This window comes from Ahaetulla prasina, chromosome 8, assembly GCF_028640845.1.
Source record: "Ahaetulla prasina isolate Xishuangbanna chromosome 8, ASM2864084v1, whole genome shotgun sequence".
Classification (NCBI taxonomy): Eukaryota; Metazoa; Chordata; class Lepidosauria; order Squamata; family Colubridae; genus Ahaetulla; species Ahaetulla prasina.
In genome coordinates, this window is record NC_080546.1 from 25,443,281 (window position 1) to 25,468,820 (window position 25,540).

The 25,540-nt window shown below is 41.2% G+C and overlaps 1 protein-coding gene across 2 annotated transcripts in view; it reads left to right on the forward strand.

Annotated features, from left to right (window-relative positions):
• The window catches only part of BANK1 (B cell scaffold protein with ankyrin repeats 1), a 213,993-nt gene extending 190,032 nt beyond the window's left edge, over window positions 1-23,961 (forward strand). The window contains exons 6-11 of one of the 2 annotated variants that reach the window (XM_058193544.1): window positions 4,457-4,556; window positions 6,191-6,484; window positions 9,393-9,656; window positions 14,541-14,609; window positions 21,424-21,599; window positions 23,414-23,961. In XM_058193544.1, the coding sequence (XP_058049527.1) occupies window positions 4,457-4,556; window positions 6,191-6,484; window positions 9,393-9,656; window positions 14,541-14,609; window positions 21,424-21,599; window positions 23,414-23,575 (1,065 nt within the window). In that variant the 3' untranslated portion in view covers window positions 23,576-23,961. Of the gene's footprint in view, window positions 1-4,456; window positions 4,557-6,190; window positions 6,485-9,392; window positions 9,657-9,746; window positions 9,872-14,540; window positions 14,610-21,423; window positions 21,600-23,413 lie in introns of those variants that run through there. The other variant, XM_058193545.1, reaches the window with a different exon arrangement.
• Window positions 23,962-25,540: the final 1,579 nt, after the last annotated feature.

Here is a 25,540-nt window from a genome sequence, read left to right on the forward strand (position 1 = left end):
TTTCCAAGTAGACTACTACTTCGGAGGCATTTTTTCATGGAGTCTGGGACCATCGTCTCGTCTCCACTATTTGACTCTTGATCCAGTGTTATCACTGTTCTTGTATGACAAAAACCATATCTTGGCATCTGAATCTTGTCTAGAATTGGAGAGTTGGGGCAGTAGAGAATGGTTGTGCTCAATCAGTGTTGGGTCTTAATACAGTATAACAGCATAGAAGACTTTTTGTTCAATTCCTTCAATCCCATCTTCTCAGTGTGGAAGAGAACTTCTTTATAAGGTCCAAAAACGTACATCTTTCAACTCTTTGGACCAAAATAGTTTTCACAAAGAAAATGTGAAAGATGTTGAGAATAATTAATGAGCCATGGTGGTGCAGTGGTTAGAATGCAGTACTGCAGGCTACTTCTGCTGATCACTGGCTGCCAGCAGTTTGGCAGATCAAATCTCACCAGGCTCAAGGTTGACTCAGCCTTCCATCCTTCCAAGGTCGGTAAAATGAGGACCCAGATTGTTGGAGGTAATATGCTGAGTCTGTAAACCACTTAGAGAGGGTCTGTACAGCACTATGAAGCAGTATATAAGTCTAAGTGCTATTGCTATTAATTGTAGTATACAGCCACTTCAAAAAGCAAAATACCTTGAGCCAATCCTGGGGTGTTTTCAGCTATGCCTGAATGTATTTCAAGCTCCAGAAAATTAAAGTTATTGGAGCTACACAATCAGATAAATGACTCAACAGCATTAAAGGAGAATGCAACTTAATGGAGTCTGAGTAAACAGCATTGGGAAGACTTTTTACATTTTTAAAATATGTGTCATTTTCTGACCATGCATAACTGAGCTCTTATAAGCATTTTACTGTATTAAACAATGTACCTTTTGCGTTATATTGGGCCCTTGTAAGTGTATCAAAGAATGTAGTCAGTAGTATTTTTTAATTTACTTTTTTCCCTAACCATCATACAAGATATAGATAATATATAGTATAGCAGTTGCATAGTCCTGTATAGCAATTTAGCAGCATGCTAATTGTAAGCTAATTTGAATGATCAAAGAAGTGAATTAAGCACATTCATACACAATAGTTCTATTAATAATTACTAATATTCATCTATATAGAATGTCTGACTTCAAAGCAGAATAATAATCAACAATGGGAAAAAGCCATTGCTGAAGATACTCGATTAATCATTGTGGGAAATAAACTAAGGGACTAGATCTGTATGGCACTAAATGTTGCCTTCTACATGTATTGCTACTGCAATTCTCAGATTTCCTAGTTACAGTTCCCAGTGTTTACATTGTTTGGGAATTCTGGGAGTTACATTCCTGGGTGGATGATGCAAAAGGCTGTTAAATGAATCAAGACATTTTTCTATATGAATGAGCCAATTATATCGAAGAGGCCCCAGTAGCAAAAATATGCAAATCTAAGAACAGATCAGTGACCCATCTGGGCCAGCATTCTGTGCTATAATGTGGCTACTTTACATTCCTAAACATTAACAAAATAGTGACTGCCTTCTTTCATTTTTGCTCCCTAGCACTGATAATCTTGTTTAAATAAATTTACTTAGAGCAGACCTTTCAAAAGAGAAAAAAGCTGAACGTATAGCTACGCTTCTGCCAAACAAAACATTATATGAGAAGTCACATATGAACATCTTACACCAAGGGTGTCAAACTGGATTTCTTTGAGGGCCAGATCAGCATTGTAGTTCTCCTCCACGGGATGGCCAGGGGGGGAGACGGGACAGACCCCTCCTGAAGCATCCTGCTAGCCAAAATGGGGCACGGCACCCTCTTTTTGGCCTGGATGGCCTCTTGCAGCACTTTGCTGGACAAAACGGGAGATGGGGGACATACGTGTGTCCCCCATGCCCAGTTTTGGCTGCTAGAGGCACTGCGGTCTGGTCCTTTGCTATTTCCAAGCCGGCCCTGAGGGCCAGATTTAAGCACTCTGAGGCCGATACGGACCTTAGTTTGACTTACACCATCTGAACTGAAAAATAACTTGCTGCTGTTATCAATCAAATATTGAAAATTTTGCAATGATTGTATAGACTCCTGTATAATACTTTTATTTAAAAAAAAAATCAAGTGTGTGAAAAGTATAGAATTGCCAAAAAAAACCCCACAAAAATACTAAACTATTCCACCGTGCGGGGCTAGCCTGATGAAATTTTTAAGTAGGGTTTTAGGATAGTTTGACCTAGTTTTAATTCTATTTTGGCCATTTTATAATCAGTTTTTTAATACGTTTTTAATTTTTGTCTATGTCTATGTTGTTTTACTTGGCTGTAAACCGCTCTGAGTCCTTCGGGAGAAGGGCGGTATAAAAATCAAATAAATAAATAAATAAATAAATAAATAAATAAATAAATAAATAAATAAATAAATAAATAAATAAATAAATCTTTTTTTAAAAAAAAAAATCTCATTATTTGGTGCAAGCTTCTTCCAAGAAGAAATTCTTTGCTATTTTATGTTAATATGATAGAACAGTGCAAACAGTGGAAAAAATGCATCTCAGATACAAATTAAATACGTTTGTTGTCCTTTCTCTAATTTAATTTTAAATTTTCCCCCAATATAAGCATTTTGGTATATAGCTTTAAATTCATTTTGCCAATATCAAGTTATATTTCCTTTTATTATTTCTGAAAGCAATCGTGCAAAAGCATCTGCAGTTATTTGAAATCCTGTGCAGTAAAACAGATGGCCACATATGATGAAAACCTATATCTCATTTCAAGCATTTGGCAATGGGAGCATAGATTGGATCCATGCATTGACATTAAAAATTGCCAAGGAGCTAAACTGAGTTTGCAATAGCTCTTCAAAAGAAATATAAATTTAAAAAAAAACAACCCCCAAACTTTTATCAACAATTTTGTGTGATTCAACTCTGAGACCTAAATAATTATGATAAATCTTACTCCCCCCCATGCTGTGAAGAAAAAAAATGCCTATTTCTCCTTGGTAAGGTTGAAGGAAGAAAGCTGCTGTAGAAACAGGGAAGAACATGGGTTTTAGAAATATTGAAAAATGTCTTGAGCATCTCAGATGTGAGAGGAAACCATCAACCATTCCTAGAATTAATTTGCTCTGACTGCAAAAACAAATTTTGGGAAATGCCCTGATGCCATCCTCTTTAGGTTACGATCTGAGCTTTGTGATTCATCAAAGAAAATCCTGCATTAGGCAATGTTTTGCCATTGTTTGGTTTTTGTTGCCAATCATGCATAATGGGAAACAAAGGTAGATACAGACTAGATAACCTGAATGTATTTCCCCAGGAAATCAGTGGGATCTAAACTCACCGTATTGAGCCTAGATCTAGCTCAGTGGTGGGTTGCCCCCGGTTCGGTCTGGTTCTTGCGAACTGGTACTAAAACTGCGGGGAAGCTCGGCCCCAGTTGTCATAGATGTTGCCATAGATGATCTGCGCATACGCAGAAGCTTCAGCGCACACACAGAAGCTCAGTGTGTGATCCCATTGCGAACCAGTAGTAAAGGTAAGTAGAACTCACCCTGATCTAGTCCAATCTATCACCCAATAGGTTGTGAATTTCTGCCTATGAGATGGACAGGTGACAGCAAAGAAAGGTTTAGAATTTTATTTTAATGCTCATGCTGCTTTTCTGTTTAAAATAAATGACCAAGGCACCTAGCAAAAGGGATGTCACACACAGAAATCAAACCAGTGGTGAAATCCAATTTTTTTTTACTACCGATTTTGTGGGCGTGGTTTGGTGGGCGTGGCAGGAGAAGGATACTGCAAAATCTCCATTCCCACCCCACTCTGGAGCCAGCCAGAGGTGGTATTTGCCAGTTCTCCAAACTACTCAAAATTTCCTCTACCGGTTCTCCAGAACCTGTCAGAACCTGCCGGATTTCATCCCTGAATCAAACCCAGCAGCAATAGAAGAATAACTACAGCAGCAAGAGAGCAAATAAAACCAGCAGGAAAACATAAGATAATTTTTATGACACTTCGAAACACTGACTCAAAGACACTAAATAAATAAATATCAGGTATTCTTCAGCAAGCACACCCTAACTGAAAAATTGCAGGCTGATAACAATCAGTTTACAAATGAAGAAGAAAAGTAGTCTAAGAAACCGCATGGATTTTCTCATCTCCTAATTGGTAGTAACTATCAATATTGTCCAATGAGCTCATGTTAAATCCCATGTAATTGTATTCAGAACAGGTGTTCTTAAAGCATGGCCAGGAGCATCACTAAACAGCTGCTAAAATTCTTCTATCTCTCTACTTTAAAGAAGGGATTTTGTGGATTAAATCCATCTATGATCGTATTAGGTGCTGGAAGAAAAGGATAAATAGTTGGAGATGGTTTCCAGCATTGTCTTCTGCTATGTGATCTCCAGCTGTTGCTGTTATCTGATACCATCAAGTGCTGTTTGACTTTTTCTATCCCCCATCCAGATAAGTGAAGACAAAAACACAAGTGATGAGAAGGAAATAAAAGCTGAGGATGACATTTATGTGTTTATGATGAGCTCGGATTCTCATTCTAATGGACTTGGTAAGTTTCTAAAATGGAGCATTCTGCTTTTCATTTATTATTATATTTTTTAAAAGTTTAATTCTTCTATAATATTGTTGAATGTATACATCAATGGAATTTATATGTATTACTTTTCCAGAGATAGAGTCAATTCAAGTATATATGGTAGCCATTTCTCCACAGTATTAATAGACATTCCAAATGTTTTAAACTTCAGGAAAAGTCTAAGTGACTTCAAGACTGTGGAAGACACCATGCCTAACTACGCTCACTCAATTTATGTTTTTCTTCTTGCATTTGAGTAATCAGTGATGCAGTCCATAAAGTACAGAATTCTCAATAAGTCACATTTTTCTCCCAACGGCAAAATTGATCCCTGTTAAAGACTGTAAATTGATAGGTTGCAACCTAGCTGTCAGGCCTGGAAACCATACTAGACTTTAGGGTTCCAGACGCTGCCACATTTTTCCCCTGAGTGGAAGAAGGGGGGTTGAGGGGTATGGTAACATTCTTCAAGCGGTCAAGGTCGGATGGTGTTCACATCTGCAGGAAGAGTGGCGAGAAGATATTCGAATGAACTGGGAGAACGTGGGACCATGTGACCAGCAAAGGGGTCAGGGGGGTGGGACTCTTGGGGTTTGTATAACTGGGAAAAGAATCCGGAAGTTCAGTTTTGGAATTTCACTCATTGTGTGCCAGTTTCCTCATGCTAGTAAAGAACTCTGAAAGACAATGGCTTCTGAGTTTTTTTTATGCAAAAGAGGTTTTTCTGGAACCTTGACACTAGTCTGCATAGGCACAGCTGCATAATTTATAGCTTAACAGTGGTAGTATTCAACCAGTTTGGACCAATTCGAGCGAACCAGCAGTGGCGATCGCCGGTGGATCTGCCCACCCGCCCCGGTGCTCTGCCGTCCTATTTAGTAACATTTTCGAGGTGGGGTGCATGCACGGAAGGCACACATGCGAGCAAAGTGCATGTGCAGAAGCCTGGGCATATGCGTAGAAGGTGCACAAGCATGCAAAGCAGTGGTGGGTTGCCCCCAGTTCAGACCAGTTCTATAGAACCAGTAGTAAAACCGGCCAGAGGTTCCCCCCACTGACCTGAACGTCATCAAAAGTGATCTGCTCATGCACAGAAGCTTATGTGCATGCGCAGAAGAGCGCGTGCATGGATAAGCAGAGCGAGCGCGTGCACGCAGGTACGATGCAAACTGGTAGTAAACGTAAGTAGAACCCACCCCTGGTGCAAAGTGAGTGTGCGCCTGTGCGGGGAACCAGTGGTAAAAATATGTGGAACCCACCTCCATAACTTGCCATATTCTTGCGTTTTCCTACTGTGCATCCAAAATTGGACACGTTAGGGAGGAGGTAGAATGTTGCATTTCCAGAGTCCTTTAACGTCACATGTTTTGTCTATGTTGTTTAGAAATGTTACAAATTAATGAGAGCCTTTTCTATTCGTTGATAAATATTTTAGATGTTTCTTCACTGAAGTTATAGATGTGACAGCTTTCCACTACACTATACTCATTCATGAAAGTTTAATTAGCATTGTGACTGTTTCTCTGTAGAAATCCGTAAGAAAATGTAAAACGCTTCCAGATGGTTATTTTAAATGAAAGAATAATGTATTCTCCCAACATTAACAGGCAGGCCAAGCACAGAAGAACCACCTGGAGCCTGTTTGGAAATCCAGAAGAAGAAAGGGATGAATGCTGATGCAGAACTGAAAGAATATAATGAGGAAGGAGTAGTAGAGAAAGTAGAAGGAAATAAATTAGAAGAAAATACATGTCGCTTGAGAAATAGCTTGTATAGTAACATACTTAGAGATGTCCCAGAAGCGAAGAGTGAAAACATCCATTTCTCTGAAGGACCACCCTTGCCACCCCGAAATCAATTTCTTGCCAGTAAACAAAATGAATGTTTTTACTTGTATTCAGGTATAGACTCACGGAATAACACAAAATATTTATAGCAAAATTTGAAAAATATTCAAGATCCCGGCTACATCAGATCCAAACCATATGTTTTCATTCTCTGCTGCATGGAGTCTGATCCCGCAAACTAATAAATTAATTGGCAGGCCAGGAAGAAGACCATATTCCATGCAGCTTCCTAATTATTGCTATCAATTCTGTATTTGAGTTCCAGAGTTTGATTTGGTAACATTCATTGTCCTATCCCCATTACATTTATTGATAGGTCCTGTAGCAGAGGTGTCAAACTGAAGTTCCAGGGGCCAGATCTGGTGCGCGGGGTGCTTAGAACTGGCCCACGGGGCTGCCCTGGAAGCTGCAAAGGACCAGCCCGTGGTGCCTCTGCCAGCAAAAATGGAGCTTGGGAGGACTGCATGCAGCCCTCCTGAGCTCTGTTTTTGGCTGCAATGGCCTCCTGCATCCCTCTGCTAGTGAAAATGGAGCTCGGGAGGGCCACAAATGCTCAAGCCACCACAAAAGCTCCTGACACGAGTGACATTGAGTGACCATGCCCACCCTGGCTATGCCCACTCAACCCCCGAGGTCAAACACAACCCTGATGCAGCCCTCAATGAAATTGAGTTTGACACACCTGTCCTATAGCAGGGGTCTCCAACCTTGGCAACTTTAAGACTTGTGGACTTCAACTCCCAGAATCCCTCAGCCAGCAAAACAATCAATAAGTGGAACAACTTGCCTCCAGAAGTTGTGAATGCTCCAACTTTGGAAATTTTTAAGGAAATGTTGGATAGCCATTTTTCTGAAATGGTGTAGGGTTTCCTGCCTGAGCAGGGGGTTGGACTAGAAGACCTCCAAGGTCCCTTCCAACTCTGTTATTATGTTGTCCACAAGTCTTAAAGTTGCCAAGGTTGGAGACCCCTGTCCTATAGAATCCTGAACTGAAGGGAATGCTCTTGCATTGGAATAGGAAATAGCAAGCTGTTGTATTTATAGGAATTCGTTCAAATATTCATAAGAATTGCACTGATGCACGATGTTTAGTGATGCTGGGAACTGAAGAAGCGTCGAGGAAAAGCATGACACGATAGACATTAAATGGGTCACCCTGTAACCATGCCCAATTTTGTGACCCATTTTTTGCAGCAGTCACAGGAAGGCCACCATCATTAAGCAGACATTTTTCACAACCCTGTGAGATGGATTGGGCTAAGAGAGAGGCTAATCCCGGCTAAGGCAGGATTTGAACTCATGGTCTCCTGTTTTCAAGCCTAACTACTAGACCAAACTGACTCCCTTTGGTCTCTCTAGAGCAAATTTTGTTTCCTCTCAGAGTCTTAAAAGAATCCTGACTATTTCTATAAATTTGTCTGCACTGATGGAAGATGGAATTAAAAGGCTATTGGAAAGAATAGTTTCCATCGTTTGCTATAATACCAGATTTGCACATGGGCTGCATTGTGCTTGAACAAATTTGTGGTGTCATGCAACAGCTTGAAGCAGTTACATCCCAAAGATAAAAGCAAGTCCCTCTGAATTCCTTCTGAATAAATCAGTCTAATTATACAGAGTTTCCACAAAACGTCAAGGTAGTTGGTAAAACTTACCATTTTAGAAACGTTCATCTTTGGGAAAGTATCTGTAATTAGTCATCTTTCTTTTTGGGGAAACCACTTTGCAAACAATATCAACTGGATTCATCCCTTGATCTTTCGGGGGCGGGGGAGGAAATAGTGGTGTGAGTCCCATTAGAAAAGTTCGGAGATCAAGTTATCAGAATTAGTAGAGCATGAATAAGAGGACGTGGTGGCTCAGTGGCTAAGGCATGGAGCTTGTCGATCGAAAGGTCAGCAGTTCAGCGGTTCGAATTCTTAGTGCCGCGTAACAGAGTGAGCACCCGTTACTTGTCCCAGCTTCTGCCAACCTAGGAGTTCGAAAGCACGTAAAAAATGCAAGTAGAAAAATAGGGACCACATGACCACAGAGACATCATGTTGGCTCTTCAGCTTTGAAATGGAGATGAGCACCGCCCCCTAGAGTTGGGAACGACTAGCACATATGTGCGAGGGGAACCTTTGCCTTTAGGGCATGAATAAAAAAGGAATTTCAGCCTTTTCTTCTGCCACCCCTAACATGCCTAGGTATGAGCCTCAGGGAACTCCAAAGGTAGTTAACAAACCGGGACTGTTGGCCAAAGGAAGTAATCAAACAGAACAATATGCCTGCTTTCATTTTATTCTTGAGGATCTAATATCACACCAGCAGAATCTCTACCTCTTGCTCATCCACTGACTCTTTTTATGACTTTTACTTCCTGGGTAGATCTTTTGAAACTTCCATTAAAATGATGAAGAAATAATGAGCTTTCTATATTATTCCTTAAATGTTCAGAACATAGTTTATAATTCCCATTTTGACTCCAGTAGATACTCAGATGTTGCAGCTTAAAGAAAATGATTTCTGACATGAGGAATTTACAAAGCTAGCTATGGATCTTTCTGTTACATAGAAGAGATAGATAGATGATAGATAGATAGACAGACAGACAGACAGACAGACAGACAGACAGACAGACAGACAGATAATACATAGACATGAAATGCATGCTTACCAATCATTCTTATTTAGCAGTTGGGATTAACAACCCATTTGTTAGGCAAAGTGGTTGTTAAATGAAACCATGATCTTATGTCACCTTTCCTTTCCTTTATAGACCTATGAAGGTTGTAAATGTGAGGATTGGTCAAAAAGTTATTTTTTCATTGTTTGTTGTAACTACAAACTGTTCACTAAGCAAAGTAGTCAATAAATGAGGATTACATGTCATTACAAAGGTCCACATGAGTGGATATATGTCGAAACTTTCATTTGGACAATGTGTTTAATAACATTAGTGTCATTCTGTTGCTTTCAGACTTGAAAAAAGTGGAAGGCCAAGTGGAAAATAAGGGGACAGAGGGGGAACCTAAGATAAATTGTTGTTCTGATGAAATAGATGAGGAAGATCCATACACTTCTGCTGTAGTAAATCATGGTGTGTATGATGCCATTATGGAGAACAAGCTTCAAGAGCAAAGGAAAGACGGTAGATCCTTTATTATGAATCGGCCTCCTGCACCTGCCCCACGTCCTTTGTCTGCTGCTGTGAAAGAAGAGGGAACTTCTTACATAGCTCAAGGTAACACTCATTGTCATTCATTGTTCAAACGTTTTGATGAACTTTTGCTGGAAATAAAATTTCACTTGTTTATTTCTGACCATCTGTCAGACTTCATTTCAAGCACATCTTGACTTTCCAAACACTTCAGCCCACATTCAGCAACTTGCTTATAGAAGCACCTCGCAGACGCAAGGCAGCCAGATGTTCTGGCAGACAAAATGGAAGTCATACAGGTATGCAGAAAACCTGCCTATTACGAGGACAGAAATCAAGTCCAGATCCAGAGGTATAGAGAAGGTTCCCACACCTAGCAAAATTTACACCACAAGTAGGCAAATAGGTGCCCTCCAGATGTTTTGAACTTTGGTCCTTAGTAAGTCATGCTAAAGTAACAATGGCAAGGAAAAATAGGAATTGTAGTTCAAAGCATCTGGATTGTATCACCTTCCCTCTCCCTACTTTAAATGGAAGAGGGGAATTCCAGCTCTCTACTTTGTGAAGCTTATAGTAAGAAATAGTAGAAACAATCATTAAGTCAAGTGACCATGAGGTTGTCCTAAATCCTGGACTAAAGGAAGTTGCCAGCAGTGAGAATCAAATGCATTAGAACAAATGCAAAGTATATAGACTTTACTGGTAACCCAACTCTTGAACCAGTTAGAATGGAAAAACCATTAACACAGAGAGCAAACGAGCAAATTATGCTAATTTATACAGTAAGTGGAGTACTTTGTGCTCTCTGACCTTGGCTTTTGCAGATGTTTCATTACCAAACTAGATAAAATCATCAATACAAATAAGGAATGGGGTTTGCTCTCATTTTATATACTGGCCACAGAAGAACCCTCCAAATTGGGTCTTTAAAAGCAGGCAGGTTTGTATAGGAAGAAACTGCTCTTTAGTTACTCTGAACTTAAGCCATCCAGAGCTCTGACAGCATATTGGTTTGATAATTCCCTGATTATACTGTTATTTACTGTTAGCTTTATTTATATAAGGACCCAGATTGTTGGGGTCAAGATCAGTGGTGAAATCCAATTTTTTTACTACCGGTTCTGTGGGTGTGGCTTGGTGGGCATGGCATGGCATGGCTTGGTGGGAGTGGCTTGATCAGCATAGCAGGGGAAGGATACTGCAAAATCTTCATTCCCACCCCACTCCAGGGGAAGGATACTGCAAAATCCCCATTCCCTCCCACTCCTGGGGGAAGGATATTGCAAAATCTCCATTCCCACCCCACTCTGGGCTAGCTAGAGGTGGTATTTGCTGGTTCTCTGAACTACTCAACATTTCCGCCACCGGTTCTCTGAACTGCCCAAAAGTTCCGCTACCGGTTCTCTAGAACCTGTCAGAACCTGCTGGATTTCACCCCTGGTCAAGATGCTGACTCTGTAAACCACTTCGAGAGGACTGTAAGCATTGTGAAGTGGTATATAAATCTAAGTGCTATTGCTATGTGTACATTTGAGGATAATTGTGCCCATTTATCTACCATGATTTTCCATGGGCCTAATACGAGCTTCTGAGAATAAAATGTTAAGGGTTCCCAACTTACTTAAAAATCTAAAATTCTTTAGAGAAAAAGAAAAAAGTTTGCTTGGAGCATAAACATCAAGAGATAATCTGTGATGCCACCATTTTCTTTTTTTAGCAAGGAAACTACTGTTCATCTGTGGGTTGAAGGAAGCAAAGATGCCAATCCTCTGACTTATTTCTCATATTTAACTTCCATAGCATTAAAGGCCAGTTCAGGAAAATATGCAACTAGCACATGCACAGACATCAGGGGTGAAATGTAAAAATATTTACTACCGGTTCTGTGGGCGTGGCTTGGTCGGGGTGTTATGTGACTGGGTGAGTGTGTCCATTTTTTTTTTTACTTTTAAAAGCATTTTTTCTACTTCTCTTTGGCTGAAGAGCTTGTAGAAAAAATGCTTTGAAAGGATTCTGACGATCCCAGCTAAGCCGCGCAATCATCAGAGGCTTTTTTTTTTACTTTTAAAAGCATTTTTTTGTCTGAAGAAAAAATGTTTTTAAAAGTAAAAAAACCTCTGATGATCATGCGGCTCAGCTGGGCATGGGGGCAGGGAAGGGAGGCAGGGATTTTTGCTACCAGTTCTCCGAACCACCCACCACCATCGCTACTGGATTGGGCGATCCAGTCTGAACCGGGAGCATTTCACCCCTTGACAGACACCCATTTTGGGGAGAAAGGGTTTTTTCCAATTTTACTTCAGTCCACCAGATTGAACATATTGAAGGAACACAACTGTTCCTTCTATAGACAGCTATATCATTAGCCTTTTTGCTATTGTCTATAATCTATGTAGGACTTCTAACCAGTGGTGCGTTGCTAACCGATAGTGGTGGTGGCGGGAGGCTCTGCCCACCACTCAGACGCTTCTGCCCATGCACAGAATCATCGTGCACGCACACAAGCACCCACAAGCGAACTGGTAGCGACGGGTTTTGAAACTCGAACCTGCTTACAACACAATTGAGCCCAACATTTATGTTGTTAAGTGAGACATTTCTTAAGTGAGTTTTGCCCCATTTTACGACCTTTCTTGTCACAGCTGTTACGTGAAACACTGCAGTTGTTAAATTAGTAGCACAGTTGTTAAGTGGATCTGGCTTCCCCATTGACTTTGCCTGTTCGGAAGGTCACAAAAAGGGGATCATAGGACACTGCAACCGTCATAAATATGAGCCAGTTGCCAAACTTCTGAATTTTGATCACGTGATCATGGGGATGCCATAATGGTTGTAAGTGTGAAAAATGGTCATAAGTCACTTTTTTCAATGCCATTGTAACTTTGAATGGTCACTAAGTGAACTGTGTAAGTCAAGGACTACCTTTATTGTATGATATAGCAATATTTCATCAAGGTCCAATCAGCTCTACATCCACTAGAGTGCACATTCAATCTATCCCCTTTTCATTTTTAAGATTTTTTTGGTCATTTTTTTCCCATTTTTATTGTTCATTGAACCATTACAATATTGGGTCCAATTTTGTGGTGTCAGGGAAATATTTGAGAAAGTGTATTATTTCCTTGTGCATTGTATTGCTGCATATTGTTTTAGGCATATCATCCTTGGAAGCTAAAGTTAGTATCATTTAACTACAGACAGGTGCAATTTTGCTTACAGCTTAGCTATGACTTTCCAGAGCTGTTTCAGGCCTGAGGGAGATGCTTCAGTGCCTGTTCTGGGTGACTCACTGGCACCCTGGATATAGTTGATAGTGTGAAAAATCTGCCATCTGAAGTTCGTGCTTATAATTATAAATCTGTTCCAGCCCATTTTCCAATAGGCATGTGATCTACAATTCAAAGTCACGTACATAGTCACTTCCTCAGAAATGGACTTGATGTGGTCACTGAGCTTATGTCCAAGTTATTGTGGAGAATAACAGAACAATAGAGTTAGAAGGGACATTGGAGATCCTCTAATCCAACCCTTTGCTCAGGCAGGAAATCCTGTAACCTTTCAGACAAACGGTTGTCCAATTTCTTCTTTAAAACTTCCAATGTCACAATTTGTAGAGGCAGATCATTCCACTGATTAACTGTTCTAATTGAAAAATTATCCTTAATTCTAGGTGGGATGTCTCCTTGATTAGTTTCCATCCATTGCCACTTGTCCTGCCTTCAGGTGCTTTGGAGAATAGGTTGACTCCCTCTTTATGGCAACTCCTTAGATATTGGAACATGTCACTCCTAGTCTTGTCTTTTCATTAAACTAGACATACCCAATTCCTACAACCATTCTTTAGCCTCCAGTCCCCTAATCATCTTTGTTGCTCTTCTCTGCACTCTTTCTAGAGTCTCAATATCTCTTTTATATTGTGGTGAACATAACTGGATGCACTATTCCAAGGCTGGCCTTATCAAGGCATTATAAAGTGGTATTAACACTTCAAAAAGATTTAGTCTTAAAGTCATGGTATTGGTAGGTCAAATTTTCATGTCTGCTATGGTGACCAATTTTTAGGTCTACATATGCTGTCCCAATTTAGATCTACATATGCAGCAGGTTATTCTTCTGTTGAATTTAATATTTTGTGGAGCTGATAATCTAAACTAAATGAATTATATAGGATTTTTTTCAAATCATGAACAGACTACACTCCAATTAGCCAGAAACTAGAGAGACAAATGTCAAAGCATTGTGCACTACCAAATAAAATTATTCTTCCTTGATATTTGGTAGATACAAATGGTTTCCCCAATATATTTGGAGGGAAGTTCTTATCTTGCCTTATACCACATAACTCTAGGAATTTGTGGAATATTGAAATGATGTGAACAATTGAACTTATGCATGTTGTTCTCTCTCTTTTGGTAATCATAAGTCAATCTTGTATTTGAGAAATATTGAGGCAATGCAACTTCACCAACAAGGTTTGGAAACTAAACTGACCCAGATGACACCATGGTTTTCTTTGATGTGACTTCCCTCTTCACCTGCATTCCAATAACTGAAGCTGTCACAGCAATGAACAAATGACTGCTACAAGATAGCATCTTAGGTGACAGAATCAACCTAATCCCAGACCACATATGTGCCATGCTGGATCTCTGCCTGACCAATACTTATCTTAAATACAATGAAGATTACTTCAGATAAACGCACAGTTGCGCCATGGGTTCACCTGTGTCCCTCATTGTGGCCAATATCTACCTGGAAGAGGTAGAAACCAAAACCCTATTGTGTAAAGGGAATTCAACTGGACAAAGTTGTAGAACGTTCTAAAAAATAAAACCGTGGGCTTTCTTCTTATAGTCTGTTTTTAAAAGTCTTAGGTGTTCTATCAAGACACTAGAATTGTGATGGATAGTCAGCTTTCTTGTTTTCCTGCTGCTACTAGAAACTTCTTAATTTGCTTTTTTGTTACAGTCTTTCAGCAAAAGGTGACTAGGACTCATGCTGGTAATGAGAAGCTGTTGAATGCTGTCAGGAAACCAGGTACAGAATTAAATACTTTTGTCAATTTTGCTATTTTTTAAAGTAATATAAATATAGTTTAATGGGAATACAGGATTCATTTCTCTTATTGTGTATAATCAGCCTGGTATGTTCAGCCATATTAGAACCTACCAGAATTCAAAGCCAATATGATTAATGTGCAGGCTGGATGAGAACTGTGGGAATTTGCAGTCCCGTCACATCTGGAGAGAACCAGGTTGGATAAGGTGGGAATATAGCATGCAACAGCCAAAAGCACAACTATCTACACAATTATTCGTTATTAATTGGTTTCACCAATGCAAATTATTGCACAGTCCTGGGATATAAATATAGACAAGGCAGGCAGGATAGCCACCTTGAGGTTTGCAGACACAGAAATCTCAAGCCAGACCTTCTGTCTAAAAATCGAAGTTAGTAACCAGCTGCTGCATTTACTTAGTTGGGATATGGAAGGAATAGTAGACGGAAGGTAAAAAATGTTTATATGCTGGGTATCAGGTAGCATATAAATTATCATTATGGTTGGTACCACAGTCAACCAGATGTTTAGACTGGATTTGGCTTTTTTTTTTTTACTTACCAAAGATCTGTGATAGGCAGATGTTTTTTTAATAATATTAATGGTATCATCACAGGATGTGAACTGTTAGCATCATCATCATCACCATCTAGTGGACAACAGTTTCAATGCATACCAACCAGTGGTGGGATTCAAATAATTTAACAATGGGTTCTCTGCCCTAATGACCAGCTGGGTGGGCGTGGCCACGGTGAGCATGGCCAGGGGGTGTGACAGGCAGCACTCGGCCTCCTGCACACACCCCCGGGAGCAAAAACAGGCCGTGGGGGGCGCCACCCCCGTGTCCCATTTTTGGGTCTAGTAGGCCTCCCACAGACTCCTGTGATCAAAAATAGGCCGTGGGGGGGCCCACTGCACCACCACCACTGTGCCCCATTTGGGGCTTAGTAGGCCTCTCTCCATGTACCTTGGAGCTAAAATGGGGCACATGGGGACTTCTGGAAGGGGCAGGGCGCGGCAGGGCCAGCCAGCAATTTAAAAACCGGTTCAGCCAAAGTGAATCCCACCACTGATACCGGCCAAAGTGATTGCTAGATGGAAGCAACAAGACCCAGAGAACCTTCTTTGCTGGCATTTAGTAGATGTCCAGATGACTGGAAAGTAAAATTGCAGTAATGTTCTCATTGTAAACTTTCAACTTCTTACAATAGCCTAGCCTAATATTGGAAAAAGATAGCTTGTAGATTACTCCAAATTCTTAAAATCACCTCCACCTCCTAAAATTTTCCTGCCCTGGCAGACAGGATGCATACATAATTGATTATACTTCTTTACTATTTTATAAGTAGGTGTAATTGCTTGGGAAAATCCCTGGGATGGGAACCATTCAGGATTTCATAGTTCCATATATAAAGTAAATTGAAGAATTTATATTCTGCTGGGTTTACTATAGAATCCTTCCAGTTAAAGGGGAAGATAATTTTAACCATTTTGCTCTTTTATATGTTATATTAAATATTAATATAACAGTATCTGTCTAAAAAGTATCTGCTAAAATTTATCTTTTAATATATCTATTGTATTTTCCTGGGTAACCCACCAGTAATAATTTTGAAATTTGGCACTTCTAGGAGACATACAGACATTTGGCACTTCTACTGTAGAAGGCTTATAGACATTTAGAGTTATTAGGGTAAACTCATTTATTATCATGAATCTCATTATCTGCAGAGGGCGAGAGAAGTCCATTTTTTTTAGATGCCTCCAGATTCCACTTTCTGTTAACAAAATAGCTGAAAAGAATATTCCATAGAACATGGTTTCCATGTTGTAATAACCCTTGATCTAATTTCGGCTAAACAAATTACATCCATCTGGCTTTCTGGGACCCTGGTTTCTTGCAGACACCATATGTCATGCAATTTTAATAAGTTTAAGAAATTCTTCTCAACGGTTTGAGCATTCCAACATGTTATGTTTGAAACCATGATGGATAAACTATATGAAATTGCACAGCTTAATTGTGATTTGATATGTGAGGTCTTTTTCATAATTGTAGAATCAAGAATACACTTTGTATTTACAACTTAAGCACTACAGTGTCAGCTTGATTTGACCGATGGGAAGCTTATCGCTTACTTGTCCTTTTACTGCTAATAACTTCATGTTTTGGACTGGATTTCACCATTGGATTGGAGCACAGAGTAATTTCATCAGCAATTATTAGACTAATGGCATTGGTTTGTTTGTTAAACAACAGAAGGTATCTCTGAATTTTGTATTAACTGAGTGATATTGCAGTTAGATCTTAAAAAGCTAAGTGCAGGTGGTTCACAGCAGGGGTAAAATCCAGCAGGTTCTGACAGGTTCTGGAAAACCGGTAGCAGAAATTTTGAGCAGTTCGGGGAACCAGCAAATACCACCTCTGGCTGGCCCCAGAGTGGAGTGGGAATGGAGATTTTGCAATATCCTTCCCCCCAGGAGTGGGGAGGGAATGGGGATTTTGCAGTATCCTTCCCCGGCTACGCCCACCAAGCCACACTACGCCCACCAAGCCACACCCACAGAACCAGTAGTAAAAAAATTTGGATTTCACCACTGGTTCACAGGCCTTTATCTGTAAAAGAAGAGTCTGTATGGCTTGATGTCTCTTGAAAAGGAGGGGCTATATAAATTATTTTCATACAGAGATGCTTAATTCATGGACCATTGCCCTTTAGATAGCTATAAGCTGGGAATTGGCTTTAGGAGCTATCCTTAAAAAGACATTTTTTTCTCCTCCCTCCAAGGATCAGGGTCGATATCATGTACTTGTAAAGTATCATATACAGATGCATAACATAATATAGCATCTTTCTATGCTTAAGGGAAGGTGGATTGTATATATCATTATGATAGATTCTATGCATCTCTTCCTTCAGTACCACTGAACATCAGGACCTGGATATCCCTTAAACCTCACATCCTGTAACTAGTCATATAAAGCACAATGGTCCATGAGAAGCTCATGGAATGAGACATAGTAATATACATTTTGAGGAGTCGCAATAAGGATAAAAATGGTCATTATTGTCTCCTGGTAGTTAGTATTCCTTTTCTTCTCCATCAGCAAGTAGGGTAAATGTCCACTTTCCCTACACTGAAAGTTAGCATCTGACTATGACGTGTCTAATATTCTTCTGAAAGAGCATTAAACCAATATCCAAAAATAGCCCAATTGTCAGCATACAAGAAAGGCATGAAATGGGAGGAAGCCATCCATAAAGAGCCAGCCTTATCCCTGACCACTCTCACAATGGCAGAGCAGTGTGCTTGAGCATTCAGAGGTAGCCCATATAGTATGCAAAATTGTGTAAAAGTGTGCAAAATGGCACTTCCAGTCTTCACAATTATAATAAAACCCATAAAAGCCTGCACAACCCTTCGTTAGCTGAAGCAATGAAAATGTATAGCATACTCTTCAATGAGAGAACCAGTAATGCACACATGGCAAAATGCAGCCCTCTTTTCTGGTTTAAGCTGGTGCTTTGGGCACCACCACTCTAGAAGATAGTAGTAAGTGTGAGAGGGATCTTGGAGTCCTAGAGTCCAACCAATTAAACATGAGCCAGCAATGTGCAGCAGCTGCCAAAAAAACCAACACAGTTCTAAGCTGCGTAAACAGAGGGATAGAGTCAAGATCATGTGAAGTGTTAATACCACTTTATAATGCCTTGGTAAGGCCACACTTGGAATACTGCATTTAGTTTTGGTCGCCACAATGTAAAAAAGATGTTGAGACTCTAGAAAGAGTGCAGAGAAGAGCAACAAAGATGATTAGGGGACTGGAGGCTAAAACATATGAAGAACGGTTGCAGGAAATGGGTATGTCTAGTTTAATGAAAAGAAGGACTAGGGAAGACATGATAGCTGTGTTCCAATATCTCAGGGGTTGCCACAAAGAAGAGGGAGTCAGACTATTCTCCAAAGCACCTGAAGGCAGGACAAGAAGCAATGGGTGAAAACTAATCAAGGAGAGAAGCAACTAAGGAGAAATTTCCTGACAGTTAGAACAATTAATCAGTGGAACAACTTGCCTCCAGAAGTTGTAAATGCTCCAACACTGGAAATTTTTAAGATGTTGATAACCATTTGTCTGAAGTGGTGTAGGGTTTCCTGTCTAAGCAGGGGGTTGGACTAGAAGACCTCCAAGGTCCCTTCCAATTCTGTTATTCTATCTATTGAACCAGAATTTTCTGAAGAATGCACAAGTCCTCCAGTTAAAGTACAGGCGTGGCCTAGCATTTATTCAAAAAGGTCCTAGCTGAGTGTATATAAGAAGCCAATATAATACCTGGCAAGTCTTAACCACATCATCAGTAAAATGTACTAGATCATGTCCATAGCCAAAATTGTGTCAGAAGAAGAGGAAAACACTTCTTTCAAATTACAACTAAAGACAATTTTAAGCTGTCTCAGCAATGGCCTATGGATGCAGCAAGTATATTTTATGCACAAAAATGGAAGGATACTTTGATTCCCACAATGGACGAATGCCTGCAAAAGTTGATGGAGTTCACAGAGATTACTAAACTGACTGCTTTGATTAAAGAAAAGAATGCAATTAATTTTGTTTCTACTTGAAAACCACTTTTGGGTTTGGTGCTTAAGATGGGGGGAAATGATTTTTGCTGACTAGATAGGTTTGTTGTTATAAAAATGGCTAGTATATATTATTATGTAAAAGTAAAAAGCTGATATTGTATATTATTACCTTATTCTACTGCATGAAAAGGAGTCAGAAGTCAATGCTTTTCTTTTTCTTTTCCCCGTTATCATATAATTTTTCCTGTTCCCCTTTTCCTTTCCTGTTGTCCCTTTATTTTCATTTTTCTTTATATCTCTGTATTTCACATTTTGACAAATTAATAAAATACTTAAACCAATGGCCTGTGGATGTAGGCATAACATTAAACATAACATGTCTTGGCCAGGAGAGGATGATCAGAGTAGGCATGTAATGGTATCAGTAAAATCAATCCTGTCCCCTTTAATCTCCTCACAAGTATCTAACCATTCCTACCTCAACCACAGAAGAACCTCCAAATTGGGTCTTTAAAAGCAGGCAGGCTTGTATAAGAAGCAACTGCTCTTTAGTTGCTCTGAACTGAAACCATCCAGAGCTCTGACAGCATATTGGTTTATTCCCCTAACCAGGGGTCGGCAACCTTAAACACTCAAAGAGCCACAAAGGCCCTAACTGGAAGGCCCCTTTACCCGGGTCAGTTCTAGAGCCAATTGGAAGTCCGGTTCCTCCATCATAGAGTCTCCTCCTAGCATGGCGTCCTTTTTCCTCTATCTGTCCTGACTGAAAGCCCTATCAATTGTGGAGCCGACCGGAAAACCCGCCCCTTGCCATAGAGTCTCCTCCTGGCGCACCGTGCTTTTCCCCCCAATTGGAAGCTCCTCTCAAAATTGTGGCAGCGACCGGGAGCGGCAGCAGAGGAATGCAAGAGCCACATGCGGCTCCAGAGTTGCCGACCCCTGCCCTATACCATTTGCTATGACTCATTTTTGCAACATGCAGACTTACAGACAATATTTTATCTTCTCTATAAAGTGGAATATAATTTGCTTAGAAAAGAACAACACAGGATTATCTTTGGAAATGTGTGACAGACTTATTATTCAATTGCTGCAGGACATTATCTTGACAGTGCTGCATTTTCTGCCTGCATTTTCTGAACCAAGCTGCCCACCCTTAATGTAATGTGTCAGAACTTCCTGACTTGTGTTTCATAATTAGCTAATGGCATTGTGCTATCTCTTAACAGGAACTCCAATGACTACTAAATTTAATGAGAGTGAATTAATCAAGGAAATGGCCATGAATCTGAATGGTAGATGTAGAGTTCTCTCTCTCTCTCATTCTCTCTCTCTCTCTCCCTCCCTCCCTCTCTCACTTACACACACACACACACACACACACACACACAAACCAACTAGACATTACTTTTTCACAATTCAGTGCAGTATGAATAAGTTCATTTATCAACACAATTAAATATAGAAGATTAATATATATTCTAATATCTCAACTAGATGTTGAGCATGGGACAAATTTGTGTATGTACAGAGTGAAGGTAGTTTGCTGCTGATCAGTGAATAATGAGGCATATGGCTAAATGTTCTATTGACTAGTAACTTTGAAGAAGAAGAATAAAATAATTTGCCTCTGAGAACTAGGGCTTACTGGACAACATCCAGTCGATCCCAGAGCCATCTGGAGACTCCAAACATCTGTCCTTATAGTCCTTAGTGAAATGGCCAAGAATGAGCAGCACAATTTCCCAAAATGTTACTTAGAAAACATTGAAAATTGTAGCGTGGGCCTTAAAGCATTGTGAAAGTGATTAGGAAACATACACATGCATGTACACACACGTACACACACACATACACACAAGCAAAAAAACAAACAACCCAGGGTTTCCTGCCTAAGCAGGATGTTGGACTAGAAGACCTTCAAGGTCCCTTCCAACTCTGTTATTCTGTTTGTTTTGTTTTGTTTTGTTTTGTTTTGTTTTGTTTTGTTTTGTTTTGTTTTGTTTTGTTTTTTCTGTTTGGCCCATTCACAAAAGTTCTCATCTTTTGCCCTCCATGTATTATATGGGGCTTGTAGACATCCAAATGTGGCCCATACATGTGTTCAGAGATAGCAATGCCGTGTTGAGATGTATCACACTTCCTTACCAAGAAATCCAAGGATGCTTATGATGACTTTCCTTCATCCTTTTCACTTGCTTTCTGCAGATAGAAGTTATGAGGACAAGGTCGCATACACCACTGTCAAGCCCAATATCCCACCAAGGCAGGAAGAACACATCTTATTCCAACAGCAACTGAAAAAGGAAAACAGCTCCATGGATGAAATGCAGAAACTCAAGCTCTGGCAAATCCATACAAGTAGAACGGAAACCACTCAGCAGGTAAATTATTCATAGATCCTGCCAATGTTTATACTGAACATTTGAGGATAACTTTTGGACCATTGCCAATAAATGGGATTTGTATTCCATGAGCGTCAAATGTAAAATCCTCCTTCTGGAATAATTCTTGCTATTAAATGTTATACTGGGTTGTTCAAATGCTCAGAGAAAGCTCAGCGAAAAGTCTTTTGGCTATAGCAGTGTTCACCAAATTTCCAGGCAGGAAAATGGGGTGAAAGAAAATGTAAACAAATTATAAGGAGAGGACTTTCATCTGAGCAGTAGCCCCAATGGAAGAAGTTCACTTCTGTTATCTTCCCTTTGAATTGTATTGATATACTGGCTGATAACCCGGCGTTCTTCGGGTATTTATGTATCCCAATCCTTAAAGGCTTTTAAAAGTATAGGTACCGTATACACATTATAAAGTAAAATCATACATAAAATCACTATAAGTCTTTGGGCCCCACTCCCTGTCCATCTGGCTGCCCACTCCCACCGGTAACCATCATCCAGCGCCCCACAGCATTGGGGCCGCGCATGGCCGGCCGCCACAGTAGCCACCTGGACTGACACCCATCTGGCGGCAATGTTCCCCCTCGCCATCCAGAATGGCCCAGCAAGTGGTGCGTGGCCGCTGCAGAAGGCCACCAGGACCAATCAGCTGAGCGGTGCAGCTACTATATAAACCCCGAGAGGTGTTAGGGGTGTCTTATCTCCACAGATTTTTTTTCTAGAGAGTAAGACATCTGTGTACCAAGTTTGGTTGAAATTGCTCAAGGCGTTCCAAAGTTATGCTGGAATATACACACACACAGCCATTTATATATATATAGATAGGTAGACAGAAAGACTATAAGCTACTGGACAGCTGTCCAAACAATGGAAGATTGGCATTCAAAAATATGACTTAACCATATTGTCACTGAATAAGTGTAATAAAACTATTCTCTTTTGAATGAGCTTCTAAAAAAAATCATCTGCTAATAACTGAATGAGCTGTGATAGAGAAAAAATGCAAGATGTCCTGCCTGCTCCATATTAATTTGAAGTACTACACGTATATTACCTTATGGCATAGTACCTTGCCAATATTTCATTCCCCGATCCCTTGAAAGGAATTTAAACCCAATCAAATCATCCAAAGTTCTTAAATTTTTTTGATGAGTTTATTCCATGATGAGTTTATACATATATTTTGCTCTGTTTCTTTAAAGTGTTTAGAGTTATCTGCAGGCTGAAATAAGGTTGGGAAAATAAGGTTGGGAAAATAAGGAAGAAATATTTTTGCCATCTAGGTTGCTTTCTGGGAATTATGAAGTAAATTATACTCTTCCAGAACTGATTAAAACAGAAAATATCAAGGCTGGTCTTTTTAAAATAATTATTTTTGCCCTTGGGAAGTGAAGAGTGGTAATGATAAAGTTTTTTTTTCTTGGGCAATTTTTCCACAATTCATTTGGTAGTAAATAGTGAACTGAATGAAGCAACAATCTTTTTAAAAGGGTTTCCTTTGCTATAACTTTTATGAGTGGGCTATTAAAAATCTTGATTGTTTTGAATAATCAACTGCTCTTAATGATTTTTTTGTTGCTCTTGTCTCCGTGTTGTTTCTTATAAAAAAAAACCCCACCAACTCAGAGATTCTATTCTCAGAAAATACTAGAGGTGGAAAAGATATATGGTAAATTACAAGTATTGAAACTGTGTTATGAAAGTGGCTTGAGTTAATTTACTAAAGTCCATGGAAAGACTTCTCTATATTTTTCCAGAGTATTGCATTGCCAAATTTTGCCTGCTTATTATCATTCTAGGTGATGGAGTATTTCAAGGAGCAATTCAAAACAGATGAAGAAACTGGATTCCTTTACAGCAAAATACAGAAAATTCCTTTACAGCAAGGATCATCAAACTATGAATCAAGTCTTTCAATCAATCATGGGAAAGTTGTTAAGAAAATAACTGAACTTCGATAGCACTGGTGTCTTGATTTATAGATAAGAATTTATCTATAATTAGGCTCTGCGCATGCGCGAGAATGGTGGCGGTTTAGAAGAGTCCGAATTCGGCGATGGGGGCTTTCCCAGGAAATGGAGACTTCGGCTGACTCACCAGGCTTCTCCGGTCCCTCGGTGTGGGGTATGATCTATCCGGCTGCCGTTGGAGAGGTTTGTGGCCTCTCGGGACATACGGCAGCCGAGAACGGGCCGAGGGACGGAGAGGCGGTCCGGAAGGGGCGGCCATTTTGGAGGCGGCGAGGACGTGAGAGAGGCGAGGGAGGCCTGCGGCTTGTTGCGAGCTCCGGCCTTGGCTCCGGCCCTGCCCCAGCGGTGATTTCAGCCCTGCCCCAGCGGCGATCCCAGCGGCGATTCCAGCGGCGACCCAGCGATCCTGGCCAATTTCCAGCGGCGGAGATCGTCGGCGGCGGTCCCGGCCTGGCTCCGACAGCCGGGTTGTGGATTGAATCCCGACCCGTTTTGGCTGTCAGTGGGCCTGCCAGCTCCGTTGGCGCCAGCTCCATCGGCGCCAGTTTCTTCGGTGCTGGTTGGGCGGCGAGGCCTTGTGGACTGCGAGGCGCCTGCCCAACGGCGCCTGTGTTTGGCAGTCCCACCAATGGATGGGTGTGGCGAGGCCTCGTGGGAGAGGAGGCCGGATTCATGGCTGAGGTTTGTCCTCTTGTGGCCTGTTTTACGTGTCATCAAGTGGCCCTTGGAGGCCTGGCTTGCTCCATCGTATTTCTACCTCCCTTCCCTCCCATACCGGACTTTGGATCACCTAAACTGGTCGGTCATGCATGTCCATCTGCGGGTTATGGAGAGGATTGGACTGGATTGGAATAGCTTGGACTGGTCTATGGACCCGGACAGACCGATAGCCATTTCTACTTGACTAAGACCTTGTAGAACTATTCTCCATAGGCACACTATGGAGATTGCCGGCCTGTCTGTTCCTGCTCTGTCATCGCTATCCGGTTCCTGCTCCATCTGTCCTTTACCAACTGGACTCCCGCTGGAAGACTTACCATTTTATCTCTTTGGGATTTTACCATCTTAGCATCCCTCGTCGATTCGCACTTTTTTCTATGCGCTACACTGTACATGAACTCTTGCGCCTGCAAGGTGCCCCCGCCTCGCAGGAATGGCCCATATCGCTACCAAGGGCCGGCCTCAATGACGGGTCTTGGGACCCACAGAGGTGGCATGCGAAGAAAGAGCCTTTGGGGTTTTAGACAGGGCAATTTTAAGGGGTGGGAGGGTAGGGCGGGTGATGGGGTAGCCCGTCGAGGGAAACCAGTTCCAGCGCATGCTCGTGGCGACTGTCAAATGGGTTCGGAGGTTATGGGGAGTGTGTTCCTTTGTGTGAGGTGAGTCTATTTGCACGGTAAGTGGGAGGGGCAGATATGGCGGAAGGGGGATCGATCGATGCAAGGGGTCACGCGTTCGATGTATGCAGGCGATCGCGTGCCCGATCCTGACTTCACCCGCTTCCGGATGGTCAAGACTCTCAGAGCCTGGGCCTTCGTCTGATGTTATGCAACGCACGGTCCGTGGCCAATAAGGCCCCTAATATATGATCTGATTCAGGGGTGCCACGGATATTATAGGCGCACGGAGACCTGGTTGGGTACTGAAGGGGGCGTGCCCCTGGTCGAGATGTGCCCACCGGGTTTCCGTGCATTCCATCAGCCGAGGGCCCAGGGTAGGGGTGGAGGGGTGGCGGTTGTTATTAAAGAGAGTCTAGAGCCGAGGGAGACCACTGTACCTCAGATTGCCGGGTGTGAATCCCTCTTTGTGAGGTGGGGTCGTAGATGTCAGTTGGGCTTGCTGGTCGCGTACCTGGCTCCTTGCTGCGTGACAGCTGCCCTGCCCGAGCTTCTAGAGGTGCTTGCCGGGGTGGCAGTGGAGACCTCCAGACTTTTAGTCATGGGGGACTTTAATCTG